We start from the raw sequence: 22,804 nt of genomic DNA, 5'->3' as shown, positions 1-22,804 counted from the left end.
ACATAAGAATGAGTGAGTTTTTGTCACAACACGGCTCTTGGGAAGTGACAATAAGCTCTTATAGGACCAGGCCACTAATAATAATAATAAATAATTTTGCTCTTTATTTAAACAACTTACATATGCACATTTTTGATGAACAAATAAGGTTTTATAACTCCACAGGTTAATGAGAAGTGTGTGCTTGAAAGGATGCTCATAACTCTGCAATGTTGGGTTGTATTGGAGAGAGTCTTTCTTAAATCATTTTCCACACAGTCTGTGCCTGTATTTAGCTTTCATGCTAGTGAGGGCCAAGAATCCACTCTCACATAGGTACTGTGGTTGCAAAGGGCATCAGTATCTTAACAGTGCGATTTCCCAAGGCAGGATACTCTGACCATAGCCCAATCCAGAAATCTGGCGGTGGCTTCTGATTTTAAATGACATTTTCACAAAACCGCTTGTTGAAATTTCGATGAGGCTCTCTTGTTCAGATAACCGTAAGTGGACTGGAGGCAGTACGGACATTGCAATTTATTGCCCTGGCTACATCTGCAGTCCTCATGCCTCCTTGCAGCATGCCTAAGGCACGTTCACGCAGGGATCCTGGGTATCTTTCTTTTGGTCTTTTTCAGAGTCAGTAGAAAGGCCTCTTCAGTGTCCTAAGTTTTCATAACTGTGGCCTTAATTGCCTACAGTCTGTAAGCTGTTAGTATCTTAAAGACCGTTCCACAGGTGCATGTTCATTAATTGTTTATGGTTCATTGAACAAGCATGGGAAAACAGTGTTTAAATCCTTTACACTGAAGATTTTTGAAGTTATTTGGAATTTTACGAATGATCTTTGAAAAACAGGGTTGGGGAAAAAGGAACGTTTCTTTTTTTGCTGAGTTTAGTTGCGGAGATTCTCTGTATAATCCTAGATTCAGATCATTCAGGCAAGAAAAAAAACATCAGATAGGCCAGTCATGTGAAACTCATCATTCAAGCAGTCAGACAAGTGAAAATTATGGTCAGTAGAAATTACTTTTAGCTCGTCTCTCAATTAAAAAAGTGTCAATACTTTGCCCCTTGATAACAGCACACTTATGTATGTTGTAAAAGCGTTTCATGGTCGCTGCCCATATCATTGCACGATTCAGAAAATACACAATAGTTTAGGAAGCCTTGCTTTAACAAAGTTGAACTATTTACTCTGTAGTGTCCAAAACGTATTTCAATCTGTCAGGCGTTCCCTTGGCAGCAAGAGCCCGCTCGGTGGATGCTGCAGTGTACCCATGTGGCGTCGGGAGCAACTGTGTGCGCGTGCGTTACCACTCCACTATGTCTATGTCATGGCTTTTGCGCCATCAGTACAGATACCAACCAATACATCTTGACCACCGAATTCCATTTGATGTCACAAAGCTGTCCAGTACTTTAAAAAACATCCTCTCCTGTTGTCCTGGTTTCCAGTGGTTTGCAGAAGAGGATGTCTTCCTTAATTGACCCCCCATAAACCTAACGGACATACAGTGGGACATTAAAGTATTTAGTCAGCCACCAATTGTGCAAGTTCTCCCACTTAAAAAGATGAGGCCTGTAATTTTCATCATAGGTACACTTCAACTATGACAGACAAAATTAATTAGAGAAAAGAAATCCAGAAAATCACATTGTAGGATTTTTTTATGAATTAATTTTCAAATTATGGTGGAAAATAAGTATTTGGTCACCTACAAACAAGCAAGATTTCTGGCTCTCACAGACCTGTAACTTCTTCTTTAAGAGGCTCCTCTGTCCTCCACTCGTTACCTGTATTAATGGCACCTGTTTGAACTTGTTATCAGTATAAAAGACACCTGTCCACAACCTCAAACAGTCACACTCCAAACTCCACTATGGCCAAGACCAAAGAGCTGTCAAAGGACACCAGAAACAAAATTGTAGACCTGCACCAGGCTGGGAAGACTGAATCTGCAATAGGTAAGCAGCTTGGTTTGAAGAAATCAACTGTGGGAGCAATTATTAGGAAATGGAAGACATACAAGACCACTGATAATCGCTCTCGATCTGGGGCTCCATGCAAGATCTCACCCTGTGGGGTCAAAATTATCACCAAGAACGGTGAGCAAAAATCCCAGAACCACACGGGGGGACCTAGTGAATGACCTGCAGAGAGCTGGGACCAAAGTAACAAAGCCTACCATCAGTAACACAAATCCTGCAGTGCCAGACGTGTCCCCCTGCTTAAGCCAGTACATGTCCAGGCCCGTCATACGTTTTCTAGAGAGGTAAAAACTCAACTCGTTGTGTTTGGAGGACAAAGAATGCTGAGTTGCATACAAAGAACACCATACCTACTGTGAAGCATGGGGGTGGAGACATCATGCTTTGGGGCTGTTTTTCTGCAAAGGGACCAAGACGACTGATCCGTGTAAAGGAAAGAATGAATGGGGCCATGTATCGTGAGATTTTGAGTGAAAACCTCCTTCCATTAGTAAGGACATTGAAGATGAAACGTGGTTGGGTCTTTCAGCATGACAATGATCCCAAACACACCGCCCGGGCAACGAAGGAGTGGCTTCGTAAGAAGCATTTCAAGGTCCTGGAGTGGCCTAGCCAGTCTCCAGATCTCAACCCCATAGAAAATCTTTGGAGGGAGTTGAAAGTCCGTGTTGCCCAGCAACAGCCCCAAAACATCACTGCTCTAGAGGAAATCTGCATGGAGGAATGGGCCAAAATACCAGCAACCGTGTGAAAACCTTGTGAAGACTTACAGAAAATGTTTGACCTCTGTCATTGCCAACAAAGGGTATATAACAAAGTATTGAGAAACTTTGGTTATTGACCAAATACTTATTTTCCACCATAATTTGCAAATAAATTCATTAAAAATCCTACAATGTGATTTTCTGGATTTTTTTCTCTCATTTTGTCTGTCATAGTTGAAGTGTACTTATGGTGAAAATTACAGGCCTCATCTTTTTAAGTGAGAGAACTTGCACAATTGGTGGCTGACTAAATACTTTTTTGCCCCACTGTATGCCAGGTCCACCACGTATGTTGACTCATCCAGCTGTAACGCATAGAATTCACTGGCTTGTATGCGAAGCAGTAATAAGCAGTAATTGTTTCACAATATCTCCTGCCATGTCACTGATGCGTCGTGAAACAGTGTTGTTTGTTGTTTGTTTGTTTCCCCGGCATTGCCCCAGCTATATCTGCGGCAGCAGAAAGAATCAAGTCATCCACAATAGTATAGTGCTTGCCTGTCCTAGGTACTCGGTAGCTCACCATACAAGACCCTTCTAGACCCTTATAATTAATGGTATCTGTTGCTTTTATACTTGTCTTACTACTCGAAAGTTGTCTTAATTCTCGCTCAGAAAACTCCGGTGGCTTATTTTTCAAATTGCCATGTTTTGTTTATAAATATCTGCACAAGAGTGAAGGTATCATCAAGTTGTGATCTAGTACTTCTGCACATATAACACACTGGCTGAGGAAAGGCATTACTCCCAATATAAGTGCACCCCAAATTAATGTAGTTCTCATCCTATTTGCGCCTCTTCGATGTCCAACGTCCCTGTCTGTTGTTTGGTGCATTCCCGGGCAAGGGGGCAGTAGCTGTTCGGCTGCATCAGATTCACAACTGTCTGTGTCCATGCTAGCTGAGCTAACAACAAATGTAGAATTACTGATGCTAGCTTTGGATGTGCTCATGGAAGCAGAACAACTTGTGTCATCGACAGGTGAAGGTGTAGTAGTGCTGGTAGTGGCAGTACTACCAGCAGAGCTGGTATGTGTCTCTATGGACACGGGCCCTACTAAATGGACTGTTTGAAAATGTGACATTTTTCTTATTTTTTTTTTTATTACAATTTTTTGGTATTTAAAAAAACAACAACATGTGAATCACATTTTTATTTGGCGTACCCCAGTCTGGGAATACCTGATATCGACAATTGGGCTGATGAATGGTGGTACAATGCTAAACAGTATAATTGTGATATTTTTATTTTTTTATTTTACCTTTTATTTAACTAGGCAAGTCAGTTAAGAACAAATTCTTATTTTCAATGACTGCCTAGGAACAGGGGCAGAACGACAGATTTGTAACTTATCAGCTCGGGGATTTGAACTTGCAACCTTTCAGTTACTAGTCCAACGCTCTAAGCACTAGGCTACACTGCCGCCCCGATATATGCTTCATACACCCTTAAGATTCAAGTGAAAGGACATAGTTTGCTCTAGTAATAGTATGCAGGTTGCTCTGTAGATTATTGGCATCAGCTACAGTGAAAACATGAAGAAATAGAAGTGTACAGTTTTGAGAGGCACAGCCCTGTGTGCCTACATGTACATGCATCCACAACAGAAGCAGAAGATTGTTATTGAAAGAGTCATGATTATAGTGGGAGGGCCATAGAGCAGCACCATTTCCATAGCACTGAAGTTCATATATGCTCTCTCAATTCTAGGCTCACAGAGCAGCCCTGCAGTGGCTCTGTTAAAATGAATGCATCCTGTGGTTTGAGCAGGACAGGATGATTGCTGCCAACGCAGACACTCAGCACCCAGATTAGCCCCAAGGCAAGCTACACGTGCCTGTGAGTTTTGCTCCGGTAGTGGATTCTGTGGAAAATAAACACATATTTCTCCTGCCATGAGATCCATAGTCATCAGCTAAAAAAGACAGTAACCATAACAAAATCATGTACCATGCACCATTCCCCTAAAATCACAGTACGTCTGAGCAGAAGATGGTAGATCACAGGGAATGCTATAACAAAGCTTTGCAAAAGACCACAGATCAATTCATTCTTAAACAATGTGCAGGACTGCTGCCATCCTTTAAAACTTCTTATGGCTGAGATCTCACTAACGGGATCGATATGAAAACAGCCAGTGAAAGTGCAGGGCGCCAAATTCAAAACAACAGAAATCTCATAATTAAAATTCCTCAGACATACAAGCATTTCACACCATTTTAAAGATATACATCTCGTTAATCTCACCACAGTGTCCTATTTCAAAAAGGCTTTACGGTGAAAGCATCACAAACGATTATGTTAGGTCAGAGCCAAGTCACAGAAAAACACAGCCATTTTTCCAGCCAAAGAGAGGAGTCACAAAAATCAGAAATGGAGATAAAATTAATCCCTAACCTTTGATTTTCATCAGGTGACACTCATAGGACTTCATGTTACACAATACATGTATGTTTTGTTCATATTTATATAAAAAAAATCTCAGTATACATTGGCGCGTTATGTTCAGTCGTTCCAAAAACATCCGGTGATTTTGCAGAGAGCCACATCAATTTACAGAAATACTCATAAATGTTGATGAAAATACAAGTGTTATACATGGAACATTAGATACTCTTCTCCTCATTCCCCTCTCATTCACCCCCACTTTACAGTAGAAGCATCAAACAAGATTCTAAAGACTGTTGACATCTAGTGGAAGCCTTAGGAAGTGTAACATGACCAATATCCCACTATCTTCAATAGGGAATGAGTTAAAAACAACCAAACTCAGAATTCCCACTTCCTGGTCGGATTTTTTCTCAGGTTTTCGCCTGCCATATGAGTTCTGTTATACTCACAGACATTATTCAAACAGTTTTAGAAACTTCAGATTGTTTTCTATCCAAATATACTAATAATATGCATATATTAGCAACTGGAACTGAGTAGCAGGCAGTTTACTCTGGGCACCTTATTCATCCAAGCTACTCAATACTGCCCCCAGCCATAAGATGTTAAGTCTCACCAATCTAATGAGTAGGTAGCTGGTAACCGAGAGAGGAGAAAAATCATCAGAAAGTACAACGTTTTCCCTTGAAGCGATGTTCCAGAAAACACAGCCGGACAGATCAAGCTTGTCTTGACGAGTTGTCATGTTGAGATAGTGTAATATGTTGAGGGCACACAATATTACGGTTGAGCTTTGTTGAAGTCCTAGTATAACTTGAGGTAAGGAATTTAAGAAGTGTGCTAAGACTGGCAGTTAATTACTTAGCTAATAGTTTTTCCCCTCTCTCCGATAGAGAGAATAGCAGGTTCCGTGTGTTCAAATCGTCCTGAATATTATTTAGAAATAGATTTGGATCTTGGAGGGATAGTTCAGATTGTCTGCTCCTCTATCTACAGTCCACAGTCTCAGATGTGTCATGTCTTATACTGTGTGCTGGCCAGTGTTTGGAGTTTACTCGTTCACAATTGGTTAACCACAATACTTATCAAAGCTTGTCCGCTCAGAGAAAATGCAGGTTTATGACGAGGCTGCCCTCACATAGAGAAGGGACAGGGAGTGTGGTGTCAGGAAAATAACCTCACACTCAACGTCAACAAAACTAAGGAGATGATTGTGGACTTCAGGAAACAGCAGAGGGAACACCCCCCTATCCACATCGATGGAACAGTAGTGGAGAGGGTAGCAAGTTTTAAGTTCCTCGGCATACACATCACAAACTGAATTGGTCCACTCACACAGACAGCATTGTGAAGAAGGCGCAGCAGCGCCTCTTCAACCTCAGGAGGCTGAAGAAATTTGGCTTGTCACCAAAAGCACTCACAAACTTCTACAGATGCACAATCGAGAGCATCCTGGCGGGCTGTATCACCGCCTGGTACGGCAACTGCTCCGCCCTCAACCGTAAGGCTCTCCAGAGGGTGGTGAGGTCTGCACAACGCATCACCGGGGGCAAACTACCTGCCCTCCAGGACACCTACACCACCCGATGTCACAGGAAGGCCATAAAGATCATCAAGGACATCAACCACCCGAGCCACTGCCTGTTCACCCCGCTATCATCCAGAAGGCGAGGTCAGTACAGGTGCATCAAAGCTGGGACCGAGAGACTGAAAAACAGCTTCTATCTCAAGGCCATCAGACTGTTAAACAGCCACCACTAACATTGAGTGGCTGCTGCCAACACACTGACACTGACTCAACTCCAGCCACTTTAATAATGGGAATTGATGGGAAATTATGTAAATATATCACTAGCCACTTTAAACAATGCTACCTTATATAATGTTACTTACCCTACATTATTCATCTCATATGCATACGTATATACTGTACTCTATATCATCGACTGTATCCTTATGTAATACATGTATCACTAGCCACTTTAAACTATACCACTTTGTTTACATACTCATCTCATTTGTACATACTGTACTCGATACCATCTACTGTATCTTGCCTATGCTGCTCTGTACCATCACTCATTCATATATCCTTATGTACATATTCTTTATCCCCTTACACTGTGTACAAGACAGTAGTTTTGGAATTGTTAGTTAGATTACTTGTTGGTTATTACTGCATTGTCGGAACTAGAAGCACAAGCATTTCGCTACACTCGCATTAACATCTGCTAACCATGTGTATGTGACAAATAAAATTTGATTTGATTTGACATAAAGATACTGCAATTTTCCAGCCCTACCTTAACATTAGCATGTGAATGGCTTGTTTCGTCTTTTCAGATGGCATATACTACTACTACTAAATGAGTACCTTTTGCGTCTCTTTGATATTTTAGGTAGATATTGTGCACAAATATTGCATTTTAAAAGCCTGTTATATTAAATGAAGTGCCCTTTTTAATAAAGGCAACATTCAAATTCAATAAATCAAATTTATAATATGAATCAAGACTTGCTAAAGTGCCAAAATTCAGTATTTTAATATTCTCCAAAGTTTTCACCATCATTGTAAAGCCCTAGTTATTTTGTTGCCATGAAAAGTAATTCCTGAAGATTTATTTATTTAAAATGACATCATTAAGGTAAAAAAAAAAAAATATATATATATATATATATATATATATATATATATAACCTGTCCCTCATTTTAAGGTCAACCCTGTTACGTGAACTGAACTCTTTTTAATATGGTGAAACTTTTCCTTAAAAAAAAAATCCTAAATAAACATTGAACATCTAATAAAAGAGCTGGCTCTAGTCTTTGGTCATTTTCTGGTGTTTTGTGGTGGAAAACTGAGCAGGTCGAGCATAAGTCAACCCTCTTACCCTTAGACAGGCTAGAAATATTTTAACAATACATTTTTTTTCAAGCTAGAGTTCAATTATCTCTCCCTGTTGCACACAACACGCTTCCATTTCCCTTGTGACAAGGGGATTTATGTTGGATTTGTGGCACTTTATGACAATGTAAAAATGTTGTGAAATCAACGTTTTTTTCCAGCAAGTTACACTACTCAAACTTGTAGCAGACCTAGAAAGACACCTGGGCAGAGTTTGGTTGAATATACTTTATCCCTGAATCAGAAACATCCACTTTCTGCCAAGGGTGAAAGGCACCTAATTGGTGGAACGACCCAGCATTTTTTACCTTTCGAGCAAAGGATTTGTTTGGATGGATTTAGTGCTCAGTACTTGCACTCAAATCATAAAAAGGAAAAAACAAGAAGCCTGCGATGCAATAATAGAGCTGCAAGTGTAACCTTCTGGTTCTTACTCCTAACCAAGGCAACCAGTCAGCAGGCACAAACATGATGGTACTGGAGCTCATGTAATTATTTTCTTCTGCGATGATGGAGCACAACAGATACAGGGCTCGATATTAATGCATGTCGGCTTGCACAGGACAAGTAAAAAATGTAAGGTAAAATAATCACACATGACAATATCAAACTCCAATCAGAATTGGATCATGTCCTATGGATGTGATGTATTGCTGTTCTCCCAATTTCTGCAGAGCGCATTGAGGAGGACTGTAGGCTATTGCATCGACAGGCAGGAGCAGTCTTCCAATCATCGCCAGTTGCAAGCTTTTGCGATCACGTTATACATTATTGCACACAGTGAGTGCATGCAACTTATTATATGACTTGTTAAGCACATTTTTACTCCTGAACTTTTTTAGGCTTGTCATAACAAAGGGGTTGAATACTTATTGACGCAAGACATTTTAAGTGTAAAATAATTCCACTTTCACATTATGGGGTATTGTGTGTAGACACATTTTTCCCCCTCAATTTAATCATTTTTAAATTCAGGCTGTAACATGTCAAAATGTGTAAAAAGTCTAGAGGTGTGAATACTATCTGAAGGTACTGTATGTGATCTATCCCAATGTAATCAAGGTTTGAAATAATTATGTTTTGTCAAATACTATATCTGGAAAAATCGGCTCATAACTGAATTTAATTGGGGACGCCTGAACTAGACAGTACTGGGCTGTACTGGAGGGCGGACACTAGCCTAACTGGATTTAAAATCTCAGGACCGGCCTGATGGAAAAAGCACATTTACGGTAAACATTCCAAATGTCGACAAAACAAAATACGCTAGGGTGCGATCTTTTTGTGTAGTTAAAATAAATTGTGCGAGAAATCGCAGAAGAAATATTGATATAATAACCATCATATCGAAGTAAACTTGGAGTCATGCGATAAGATGTTATGTGCTTCTCCCACTACGACTCGGGAAAGCGTGCCGTTTATTAGGCTACAGATGAAATGCGTTTATGATGAACTTCACTGGGTGGTGAATGTGCACGGTGATGAGCTTGATGCTGCTTTCCAATAAATATCGAGGGTCTTATTCTGGTGACATGATTGATGCTTGGCTGTCGTTTGACAATTAAAAATAATCTCGGTCTTTTGTCCGTACTCTCATCATGTAGGGTATAACTGCACTGCATCTGTGAGCTGTTGGCTAGATAGGGCACACTCTATTTTAACGCAACATTTTTACAGACAAAAACCACCAGTAGAGTTGATATTGCGATGGAAACCTATTTTTAAACTTGTATTTTTTAAAGTTACCTTTACATGCACTACGTCATCACGTGCATCCGTTTATCCGCAATATGTCAGTTTGGTGTAAACACCCCGCTGGTGGGAAAATGCAGATTTGAAATGATTTGAATGAAAATCTGTTGTCAATTGTATGGAAACAAACCCAGCTAATGACATTTTCCTCCCCCACAGAAACAAACACAGGCACGACGAAGGACAGGAGGATAGCATGTCAACAAGCACACTCATCCAACCCAGCCTCAGGGAGAAGAAAGGGAGCTTCTTCAAGGTATGGAGGGAGAGCAGATAAACAAAGGAGAAGATTAGGAGGGGGGGTAGATGGGAGGCACCTTCCTGAAACTCTTTGTGGTTTGTTTTTGTTCTGTCCTTAACGGCCTGTTCTAGTTGTGTTTTATCAAGTGCCTCGGGTGATACTTATTTGAGAGGAAGTTTGGGTTAGTTTTGTTAACATTAATCAGTCCCCATGTTCTTTCTTTTTCTCCTCTCAATGTCCATGCATCAGATTTATAAATACCCTCCATATGAAATGTGATGTCATAGGCTGAAGTGATTTAGTTGTAGTTTAGCACGCGTTACCATAGAGTCACAAACCCACAGCTCAGAGACTAATCTCTCTGTAGTAATGACATCTACCACATTTAAGCTGTGAACTCAGTGAGAAGCTCCTCTTTCAATAAATCTGGTGATTATGTGCTGGGAACTTGCTGGGACTTTAGCTAGTGAGTCTCTTTAGCCTAAAAATGCTTCAGGAGGTCAAAGGCCTACTCAAGGACCCATATCCCCAGCCAGGCATATATTATGGCTGTTAACTGTGTAAACCCTGCTATCTCACTCGGGGGAGAAAGAGTCATTTATAGACCTACACACAGCACCACCACACCACACCCCTCATTGCTGTGAAAAGGGTTAGAAGATATACTGATTCCAATAAACACTATAGATCTTCACTCTGAATGGGAGAGTAATAGGTTACTCTCTTTTGAACTGTTGTGTTCCATAGAACACAACCACTATTTTTATACCAGTTCATTTCTTTGAAGCCATTCATTTCATATAGTAAATCAAAGGCTTCATGTGGTTGTGGCGTTCAATAGGAAATACAGTAAGGCTGCTGTAACAGCCTATCGTACATGTGATGCTTTAGCAGGGGAGGAGGGAAGAAGGGAAAGGGGATGAGAGGTAAATGACAAAGAAATAAAGGGGAGATAACTAGAATTGCCCTAGCCAGACTATACTAAGTGCGGCCCTTCCACATATTAGCCTTAAGTAGGCATCTGCATGCTAGGTTTGGTTTGCTCCTAGCAGAACTCTGCAAGGCGATGTGAACATCTGTGCCTTGAATACTCCCTCAAAAGACCTTTGTTTGAAAAACGAGAAAAAAGCGGCAAAGGTACTTGTCCCTCGAGACGCCGTAGCCAGTATACATTTCCTCAAAATAATCGGAATTAATCTAAAATAACTACAGAAATCGAATGAATTTTTCCAAGGATATCTTAGTGTGTGGTGCAGTATTTATCAAGAGAAAAAAATTGCATGAAAACCAGTTGTGTCTCGTTGAATGACGACAAACACTTAATGGAAGAATCCCTACTGTTGACAAATCAGACGAAGGGGCGTAGACTTCGGCTACAGGACTTCGGCTAGCCTCAGGGAAAAAACGCAGTGTGCATGAACAGCCGTAAAAACCGCTTGCCGAAGACCCAAATGTTGTCATAATATATGCAAGAACTGTTTCAGACCAGAAGCATGGGGACACCTTTAATCATTGCTTTGAACTGCTGAATGCTCGGTACGTGTGGCGGCTGTTACGAAACCAATAACTAGCCTGATAAAATTGTTGCACTCGCTAGGGGTCTTAGACCTAGTTAGCTGGTCTGTAACCTGATATAAGATGGGTGTCTATGTGAGAAATCAGCAGAGTGCACCTAGGTGTCGAATGTAGATGTGCACCAGGGAGAGCGCAACCATACCTTGGTCCAGTGCCAACGGACACCCCTTCAAATGCGGACACCCCTTCAAATGAGTGGATTCGGCTATTCCAGCCACACAAGTTGTTGACAGGTGTATAAAATTGAGCACACAGCCTTGCAATCTCCATAAACAAACATTGGCAGTAGAATGGCCTTACTGAAGAGATCAGTGACTTTCAACGTGGCACCGTCATGGGATGCCACCTTTCTAACAAATCAGTTCGTCAGATTTCTGCCCTGCTAGAGCTGCTCAACTGTAAGTGCTGTTATTGTGACGTGGAAATGTCTAGGAGCAACAATGGCTCATCCACAAAGTGGTAGGCCACATCGCAAAGCGGTAGGCCACACAAGCTCACAGAACGGGACCACTGAGTGCTTAAAAATCGTATGTCCTTGATTTGAACACTCACTGCCGAGCAGGAGCAAGGTCTGCACAATAACTTTTCGTCGGGAGCTTCATGAAATGGGTTTCCATGGCCAAGCAGGAGCCTAAGATCACCATGTGCAATGCCAAGTGCCGGCTGGAGTGGTGTAAAACTTGCCAACATTGTACTCTGGAGTAGTGGAAACGCGTTCTCTGGAGTGACGAATCACGCTTCACCATCGGTCAGTCCAACGGACAAATCTGTGTTTGGCGGATGCCAGGAGAACGCTACCTGCCCGAATACATGGTGTCAACTGTAAAGTTTGGTGTAGGAGGTATAATGGTCTGGGACTGGTTCATAGTTCCAGTTGTATTTTAATTTGAGTTCACCTGTATTTAACCAGGTAGGCCAGTTGAGAACCATTCTCATTTACAAATGCGACCTGGCCAAGATGAAGCAAAGCATTGCGATTTTAAAAACAACAGTTACACATGGGATTAACAAACGTGCAGTCAATAACACAATAGAGAAATATATATACAGTGTGTGTGCAAATGTAGTAAGATTAGGGAGGTAAGGTAATAAATAGGCCATAGTGGCGAAATAATAACAATTTGGCATTAACACTTGAGTGATAGATGTGCAGATGGTGACGTGCAAGTACAGATACTGGGGTGCAAAAGAGCAACAATAAAAAACAATATGGAGATGAGGTAGTTGGGTGGGCTATTTACAGATAGGCTGTGTACAGGTGCAGTGATATAAGTCTCCAGCTTCAGTGACTTTTGCAGTTCGTTCCAGTCATTGGCAGCAGAAAACTGGAAGGAAAGGCGGCCAAAGAAGATGTTGGCTTTGGGGCGACCAGTGAAATATACCTGCTGGAGCGTGTGCTACGGCTGGGTGGCGCATAAGTAACCAGTGAGCTGAGATATGGTGGGGCTTTACCTAGCAAAGACTTATAGATGACCTGGAGCCAGTGGGTTTGGCAATGGATATGTAGCGAGGGCCAGCCAACGAAAGCATACAGGTCGCAGTGGTGGGTAGTATATGGAGATTTAGTGACAAAACGGATGGCACTGTGATAGACTACATCCAATTTGCTGAGTAGATTGTTGGAGGCTATTTTTTTAAATGACTTCGCCGAAGTCTAGGATCGGTAGGATAGTCCGTTTTATGAGGGTATGTTTGGCAGGATGAGTGAAGGAGGCTTTGTTGCGGAATTTTAATTTTGGATTGGAGATGCTTAATGTGAGTTTGGAAGGAGAGTTTACAGTCTAACCAGATACCTAAGAATATGTGGACAACTACAAATACCAAGTCAGAATCGTCCAGAATAGTGATGCTAGTCGGGCCAGCGGGAGCAGGCAGCGATCGGTTGAAGAGCATGCATTTAGTTTTACTAGCGTTTTAAGAGCAGTTGGAGGCCACGGAGGAAGTGTTGTATGGGCCAGAAGTATACAGAATGGTGTTGTCTGCGTAGAGGTGGATCAGAGAATCACCAGCAGCAAGAGCAACATCATTGATATATACAGAGAAAAGAGTTGGCCTGAGTATCCTTGCGGCACCCCCATAGACTGCCAGAGGTCCGGACAACAGGCCCTCCGATTTGACACATTGAACTCGGTCTGAGAAGTAGTTGGTGAACCAGGCGAGGCAGTCATTTGAGAAACCAAGGCTATTGAGTCTGTGATTGACAGTCGAAAGCCTTGGCCAGGTTGATGAAGACGGCTGCACAGTACTGTCTTTTATCGATGGTGGTTATGATATCGTTTAGGACCTTGAGCGTGGCTGAGGTGCACCCATGACCAGCTCAGAAACCAGATTGCATAGCGGAGAAGGTATGGCGTGATTCAAAATGGTTGTTGATCTGTTTGTTAACCTGGGCTGTATCACAACCGGCCGAGATCGGGAGTCCCATAGGGCAGCGCACAATTGGCCCAGCGGGTTAGGGGAGGGTTTGGCCGGGGTGGGCTTTACTTGGCTCATAGTGCTCTAGCTACACCTGTGGCGGGTTGGGCGTTTGCAGTCTGACCTCGGTCGTCAGGTGAGCGGTGTTTCCTCCGGCACATTGGTGCGGCTGGCTTCCGGGTTAAGTGAGCGTGGTTTGGCTGGTCATGTTTTGGAGAGCACATGACTCGACCTTCTCCTCCCGAGCTCGCTTGGGAGTTGCAGCGATGAAACAAGATCGAAAAAGGGGGTAAATACAAACTTTTTTTTTTCAAATAAAAGAAACCATCACCCGATCCCTCTTTCAAACTATAAACCGGAATCCCTTTCTTTTCTTTCCAAAACACTTGAGCGTGCCGTCTCTGACCAACTATCTCGTTCTCTCTCAATGATCTTCATGACCCTAATCTTCAAGACGGGTCAGTCAACTGAGACTGAGGATCTCCGCTCTGCCAAAGCTGACTCTCTCCTCTGTTCTCATCTTCATAGATTTATCCCTCTTTTCTCTATACACAAAGTCACTCGGCTCTGTCATGTTCTCTCATGGTCTCTCCTATCATTGCTATGCGCAGATGACATGCAACTACTTTTTTCCTTTGCCCCTTCTTCAGTCTAAACCCACTGCAAGATCATGGTGCTTACCTACGGAGCAGCAATGTGAACTGCCCCTTCCTACATTTAGGCAATGCTCAAACCCTACATCCCAACCTGAGCACTCCATTCTGCCACCTCTGGAACTGTTGGCCATCCCACCCTTATGGGAAGTCAGCTCCTGCTCAGCCCAGTCAAGGCTCTTCTCTGTCCAGGCACCTCAGTTCTGGATCCAGCCTCCCCTTGATGCTACGATGGAAGAGTCCCTGCCCATGTTCCGAAAACATCTGAAAACCTACCTCTTCAAAGAGTATCTTAAATAAGACATATGTCCCCCCCACCCACAAAAAAAAATATTAAAAAAATAATAATAAAAACCTTGCACTTGTCTTTTCGTACTGTCACTGACATTGCTGTACTTACGACAACAGTGAAATAAGTGGTTGTTTCATCTAGCTATCTTAAGATGAATGCACTAACTGTAAGTCGCTCTGGGTAAGCGCGTCCTGCTAAATGATTAAAATGTAATAGAGAGGAGGATGAAAAGGAAAGTGGGGAAAAAAGGGAAGTGTCACTAGGTCCACTCCAGACTGAAATTCCAGGAATCTGTCTGACTTCAACCTGAGTCTTATCAGTCCAGTCATAAATCAGTTCCTGTTCATGTGGTTTACCAGACCAAGGGAAAGATGAAAGGCTATATACTCTATACTTTGGACAGTGAAGCAAAAAATTTAATTTTGGCTCTGTACTCCAGCATTTTGGTTATAAGATCAATTGATGATAAGGTGATAGGAAAGAATGTCACTTTTTATTTGAGGGTATTTTCCTACAGATCTGTTTGTAGAAATCATACGTTTTTGGACAAATTCACTTAGTGTATTCAATTAGTCTAAAGTTTAGTATTTGTTTCATATCCCTTGGATGTAATTACTGCATCACGGTTCTGAGTCATTGGGTCCATTTAAAAAAAATATATATATATATATATATATATCATCAACTATGTAATGAAAAGTATTCAATAAGAATATTTAATTCATTCAGCTCTAGGGAACACTAAAATAATACATCCTAGATCTGAATGAATGAAATATTCTTATTGAATACTTTTCATTACATAGTTGAATGTGCTGACACCAATCACACAAATTATCAATGGAAATCAAATTTATCAACCCATGGAGGTCTGGATTTGGAGTCACACTCAAAATTAAAGTGGAAAACCACACTACAGGCTGATCCAACTTTGATGTAATGTCCTTAAAACAAGTCAAAATGAGGCTCAGTAGTATGTGTGGCCTCCACGTGTCTGTATGACCTCCCTACAATGCCTGGGCATGCTCCTGATGAGGTGGCGGATGGTCTCCTGAGGGATCTCCTCACAGACCTGGACTAAAGCATCCGCCAACTCCTGGACAGTCTGATGGAGCGAGACATGATGTCCCAGATGTGCTCAATTGGATTCAGGTCTGGGGAACGGGCGGGCCAGTCCATAGCATCAATACCTTCCACTTGCAGGAACTGCTGAAACACTCCAGCCACATGAGGTCTAGCATTGTCTTGCATTAGGAGGAACCCAGGGCCGACCGCACCAGCATATGGTCTCACAAGGGGTCTGAGGATCTCATCTCCCCAAAGAAATGCCACCCCACACCATGACTGACCCACCGCCAAACCGGTCGTGCTGGAGGATGTTGCAGGCAGCAAACGCACCAGTGGCGAATTTGCCAAACGTCCTGCACGGTGTTGGGCTGTAAGCACAACCCTCACCTGTGGACGTCGGGCCCTCATACCACCCTCATGGAGTCTGTTTCTGACCGTTTGAGCAGACACATGCACATTTGTGGCCTGCTGGAGGTCATTTTGCAGGGCTCTGGCAGTGCTCCTCCTTGCACAAAGGCGGAGGTAGCGGTCCTGCTGCTGGGTTGTTGCCCTCCTATGGCCTCCTCCACGTCTCCTGATGTACTGGCCTGTCTCCTGGTAGCGCCTCCATGCTCTGGACACTACGCTGACAGACACAGCAAACCTTCTTGCCACCGCTCGCATTGATGTGCCATCCTGGATGAGCTGCACTACCTGAGCAACTTGTGTGGGTTGTAGACTCTGTCTCATTCTACCACTAGAGTGAAAGCAACGCCAGCATTCAAAAGTGACCAAAACATCAGCCAGGAAGCATAGGAACTGAGAAGTGGTCTGTGGTCCCCACCTGCAGAACCACTCCTTTATTGGGGGTGTCTTGCTAATTGCCTTTAATTTCCATCTGTTGTCTATTCCATTTGCACAACAGCATGTGAAATGTATTGTCAATCAGTGTTGCTTCCTAAGTGGACAGTTTGAATGACAGATTTTTACCTTGTCAGCTCGGGGATTTGATTTTGCAACCTTTCGGTTACTATTCCAACGTTCTAACCACTAGGCTACCTGCCGCCCAGTTTGTCTTGCCCATTAGTAACTGAATGATGTCAGGTGTAATTTTGTATTACGTTTTTTGTAAGTGAGAATAGAAGATGTTTGAACACTAGGGCTGTCAAACAATTCAAATAATGAATCATGATTAATCAAATTCTCTCTCTCGGAGGACCTGAGCCCTAGGACCATGCCCCAGGAATACCTGACATGATGACTCCTTGCTGTCCCCAGTCCACCTGACTGTGCTGCTGCTCCAGTTTCAACTGTTCTGCCTTATTATTATTCGACCATGCTGGTCGTTTATGAACATTTGAACATCTTGACCATGTTCTGTTATAATCTCCACCCGGCACAGCCAGAAGAGGACTGGCCACCCCACATAGCCTGGTTCCTCTCTAGGTTTCTTCCTAGGTTTTGGCCTTTCTAGGGAGTTTTTCCTAGCCACCGTGCTCCTACACCTGCATTGCTTGCTGTTTGGTGTTTTAGGCTGGGTTTCTGTACAGCACTTTGAGATATCAGCTGATGTACGAAGGGCTATATAAATAAATTTGATTTGATTTGAAATGATTTTTGTTAGTTTATCGCGATTTTAATCATTTTTTTATTTGCTCAAATTTGGTCCTAAAGAAAGATTTGTCAATTTAAAAAGCAGTGCATTGCAGGGACAGAAACAAAATGAATCTGTATCATAAACAAAATGCTCCCAATATTTAAGTAGGCCTACTCCACAGGAGGTTGGTGACACCTTAATTTTTATTTAGCCTTTATTTAACTAGGCAAGTCAGTTAAGAACAGATTCTTATGTTCAATGAAGGCCGAGAAACATTGGGGAGAACGGTCTCATGGTAGTGGCTGGAATGGTATCAAATACACAAAACACATGGCAACCAGGTGTTTGACATCATTCTATTTGCTCCATTCCAGCCATTTATTATGAGCCCTTCTCCCCTCAGCAACCACCTTAGGCCTACTCCCTGTTATCAATGTTCTTGAAGGTTAACACTTGCACGCACGCACACACACGGCCGTAGCTACATATGAGGACCCCGAGGTCGGGACTTTATATATTTTTTTATTTAGGAACACTGTTGGCGGCTCAACTTATTGTTGATTGTTAGTAGAATACACAAGGTGCAATTTCGAAACTTGGTTGTGCATCAGCAGTTTTCCGCTTGTTATATGTCACTCACTGATAGTCACTCAATTAGACAATGTCAGCTAAACATTTTTCGATTGGTAAATTAGTCTAGTTAGTCTAACCAGCTATTTAAACTTGTAGTTATCATGGGTGAATTACCAACAGGGCATGTTCCCGGGGGTCCTAACTAACCCTGCAAGGCCGGTCCGTAATTCATGAGCGTTTACTCGGATGGCATAAGTCATGGCATTCTGTGTAGAATTGCAGGAAATTAGCTTTTAAAACTGCAAAAATGGCTCCCCACCCCAGACAAAATGTGTAGAATTGCAGGAAATTAGCAGGAAATCTGAAAAATAAATATTTCAAGCAAATGTATTTGTTTACCATCTGTTAATAATATACCTTTTCTGCTAACTTTTATGTACGTATTAAATTATAGTTTTTAATCCGGTGATGAGTTAATGTGAATTCATGTTGCCGCTAATAGGCAATGTGTTTGTAGATTGATTGCTGTAGCTTGTTCATTCACGCCAGCCAATGTAATAATGGCTGGGGTAATTTTTGCTTGTTTTTGAGATCTCCAAATAGCATTTTAGAGTTTGTAAATTGTTTAGAAATGCTGTAAATGAGCTTCAACTTTCTTAGAATGTTATGGATGGGGGGAACCATTGTGGGAAATTAGAGCTATATTAAGAGGCATTCAGCCATGGCATAGTAAACTATATTTTGTTTAGCTAGATAGCTAATGTTAGCTTAACTAGCTAGCTACTTCTGTACAAATTATATTTTTGCTGTTCTTTAATGAAACGCCTGGGAATGTGTTTATCATTGAACTCTTAAGTTCTCCTTTAAAAAGTGTTGCTCAGCTGCGCACATAGTGGATTTTTAAGACGTAAGGTGCAACATAACAGCAGTTGTCATCGAGTGCAGTGTGGTATAGGGTCCGTGCAGTAACGTATGTGTTAAGGTCAGTGCGGTGAAGAAATAGAGATGCGATTTAATGGAGTAAAAAATATTTACAGCATTAAAAATGTAACACACTGCTTTTTTATTTTAACTTTGACAGTCCTAGTTTGAACACATACATTCACTTGGATGCTGCCATGATTATGAAAAATCCTGTATAATGACAACGTGATACCCCAAAAGATGCTAACCTTCCCTGGTAATGGTTAGCATCTGTTGTTGTAGCCTATGTAACTTTTATTAATTGTCTTAACGGGATGGCAGCCATAAGAAGTTAACGGGATAATTGTCATCAACAACCGCTGAATTGCATAGCGCCACATTCAAATAATATTACTAAAAATATTTATATTCGTGAAATCACAAGTGCAATATAGCAAAACACAGCTTAGCCTTTTGTTAATCCACCTGTCGTGTCAGAATTTGAAAATATGCTTTACAGCGAAAGCAATCCAAGCATTTGTAAGTTTATCGATCACTCGACAAAACATTATGTACACCTAGCATCAAGTAGGTCACAAATCAGAAAAGCAATCAAATGAATTGTTTACCTTTGATCTTCGGATGTTTTCACTCACAAGACTCCCAGTTACACAATAAATGTTCCTTTTATTCCATAAAGATTATTTTTATATCCAAAATACCTCGTTTGTTTGGCGCGTTATGTTCAGAAATCCACAGGAAAGAGCGGTCACGACAACGCAGACAAATTCCAAATAATATCCGTAATGTCCACAGAAACATGTCAAACGTTTTTTATAATCAATCCTCAGGTTGTTTTTAAAATATATAATTGATAATATATCAACTGCAACTGTATTTTTCAGTAGGAGAGGGAAAGCAATGGCTGCCCAAACTGTTGCGTGAGCAAAACTCATGCGAACACCTGACGCGATGTTATCTTTCTGGCTCATTTTTCAAAATAAAAGCCTGAAACTATGTCTGAAGACTGACACCTTGAGGATGCGATAGGAAAAGGAATCTGGTTGATATCCCTTTAAATGGAGCAAAGGCAGGCTATGGAACATGGAGTTTTCAAAATAGAAGCCACTTCCTGGTTTGATTTTCCTCAAGGTTTCGCCTGCAATATCAGTTCTGTTATACGCACAGACAATATTTTGACAGTTTTGGAAACTTTTTAGTGTTTTCTATCCAATACTAATAATAATATGCATATATTAGCAACTGAGACAGGAGCTGGCTGTTTACTCTGGGCACCTTTTCATCCAAGCTACTCAATACTGCCCCTGCAGCCATAAGAAGTTAATCATTGCAGCATCAGGATGTATTTCGAAAGTGTTCAGAAACATTGTCTATGCTCTGTTATAAAGAAAATTACTCCAGACACCCTTCACTAGACATGGCCCATAAACATCCCAAAACAAACAGCCAAATGCTCCCAACAACCTGCACGTTTGTTCTCATTGGGTAGAAGCAATATGGGACCAAATACTAGCCTTACGCTGCAACTTTTTCAAATCATAGGTCTCACACCTCATGTAGCACACCTCATGATAAGGTTTGTATCACAACTAAAGTGGCTAAATAACCTCTTAAAATGAAACGCATGAATCCACTTTACAACGAGTGTAGAGCCTAACTGGCATACATATGCATCGAGTTTCAGTTTTGGGGAAGATATTTTACCATAAAAATACTCCTTTATAATAAAAGGCATTACGTGCATAATCGCATTTGTGGTGACTTTGGAGCATGGTGTTTTCCTGCTAATGAAACATTCGCAATCGTAGCCTACTTCCGTGTATGCATTGCTGCGCTTATAATGTGAAGAAATAGCATAATAGTTTATCAAAATTTTAAGCTAAATGTTCTCATCTTTGCATCAGACTTGTTGCTTAAAACAGGTTTTTTGACGCTAGTTGTTGTATTAATTTGGTATCTATCGCATCCAACTGTCGCAGACTATGTTTGGAATATTTATTTCTGGCACAGAAGATCAACCTTGGTACCAAGGGGATAGTAGATTGACAGGCTTTTGCGTTTGCTGTTCGTTAGGTCTACTCATCTTGTCGGCTGACAAAAAGTAAATGTGGACAATTCTTCCAATATCTTCAATATGCGCCTCGCCCTGTTGCTTCCCGATGTGTCGGTCTTCACTTGTAGCCTGTGAGAAAGACCCATGTGGTTTAGAAGTGCTTCTGCACACAGCCAGGAGAAGGGAATTATAATTATTATATTCAGCCCAAGGGCACGACGCCCACTGGCGGCAAAATGCATTGTTTTTTTTATGGAGCTTTACAGCCACACACGGGGTGCAGCTGGGACATTTGAGGCATTATCAAGTGCTTGTCAAATTATGAATAAGAGACTGATGAAGTGTGTACAGCCTTTCATGCAACTTTTTTCAAATGATTGTTAGTTGCATCATGCAGCCTTAGAATGTATTAAAGATCAGAACATATTGCCCAACATTTGTATCACAACTAAAGTTACATAAATAACTGTAAATAAAGCATATAGGAGGACCGGTTTCTTTGTTAGCCGCTTAACACAGAATAGCTGCATGTGTTCACTCCCTCAAATCGTTTGGAGAAAGTATAATTTCTATTTCATTCAGCTGTTTAATCTTATTCTTCATACTATAAAATAATGCAACCAAATTCTAAGAAAATCTTGTCTGCTAAATTAAGTAGTGTAGCTCACAGCCATATGAGATCAAATCAGAGAGTGCTATTCTGTTCTTCTGAAATGAACTACATTTTCTTCATGTCATGTTTCTTTAAACGTGTCTAAAATAAATAATGGATTTATTGTGTAGGATATATTACTTGGATTTAATAGACGTTTTAAAATGTAGATGTTCCATAGGTCTGCATCAGTAGCTTGTTGGCTATGCGTGGAAGCCAGGAGATGCTAAATGTTTGTTTATTACCGGTCAATTACCTTGAGACCGGCAGTTATTTGCTTGACAATCACCGGCTGACAAAATGGCATGACCGCTTCAGCCCTAGGTAGGGATGTAACAAATTAAAATTGTTCTTAACGTTTTAAATTATTTTTTTAAATCATAAAATGAAATGAAGTGAATTCACAATGCAGATATGGTCCTGGTTATGACCGTGAGGTTGCAGTGCAGTTCCATTTATCACAGTCATGGCTACCAGACGGAGCTTACCTTACTGCTGTCCCCCACACACTGCTGTTTTTAGATGCTGTTTTTAGGTTCTTTGCTGTGTGCCTCCTCCATGTTCTCGGTGGTCAGTCCCACTTCTCAGCAATGTGATGGCTCATTGCAAATGATATGATAGCGTGTTCATAGATGTCCAAACATCTGTTAGCGCCACGTATGCAGGGCTCTAAATGTATTTTTTCATTGGTAGCATTGATGTTCCGATCTTCAAAAAATATGAAGCACCAGACAAAATGTGTTTTAAAAAAAAAAATGCAAGTGACATTCCTATCATTCTCAATGGTCATCCATCAGTTGTTACCTTGATTGTGTCGAAAACATCACTAGAGAGTGGGAAAGACATTAGAATAAAAACAACTTTTTATAATGATATTCAAAAGTGCAAACATATTTACATAGGTGATTTGTTTTGGATAAACATATGTAACATACAAAACATAACATTGATTGTATTCAAAAGTATAACAGAACTGAACTGTTATCCATTACTGCATTTGG

At 41.3% G+C, this 22,804-nt stretch overlaps 1 protein-coding gene across 1 annotated transcript in view; it reads left to right on the top strand.

Annotated features, from left to right (window-relative positions):
* rin2 (Ras and Rab interactor 2) overlaps positions 1-22,804 on the top strand; it is a 68,672-nt gene that overhangs the window by 10,715 nt on the left and 35,153 nt on the right. The window contains exon 2 of the mRNA XM_021610686.2: positions 9,941-10,037. Within this exon, the coding sequence (XP_021466361.2) occupies positions 9,978-10,037 (60 nt within the window). The 5' untranslated portion in view covers positions 9,941-9,977. The remainder of the gene's footprint in view (positions 1-9,940; positions 10,038-22,804) is intronic.

The sequence above is a fragment of the Oncorhynchus mykiss genome, chromosome 1, assembly GCF_013265735.2.
Source record: "Oncorhynchus mykiss isolate Arlee chromosome 1, USDA_OmykA_1.1, whole genome shotgun sequence".
NCBI classification, from domain to species: domain Eukaryota; kingdom Metazoa; phylum Chordata; class Actinopteri; order Salmoniformes; family Salmonidae; genus Oncorhynchus; species Oncorhynchus mykiss.
The sequence above is the reverse complement of the archived record's forward strand: the minus strand, read 5'-3'. Positions and strand labels throughout refer to the sequence as shown.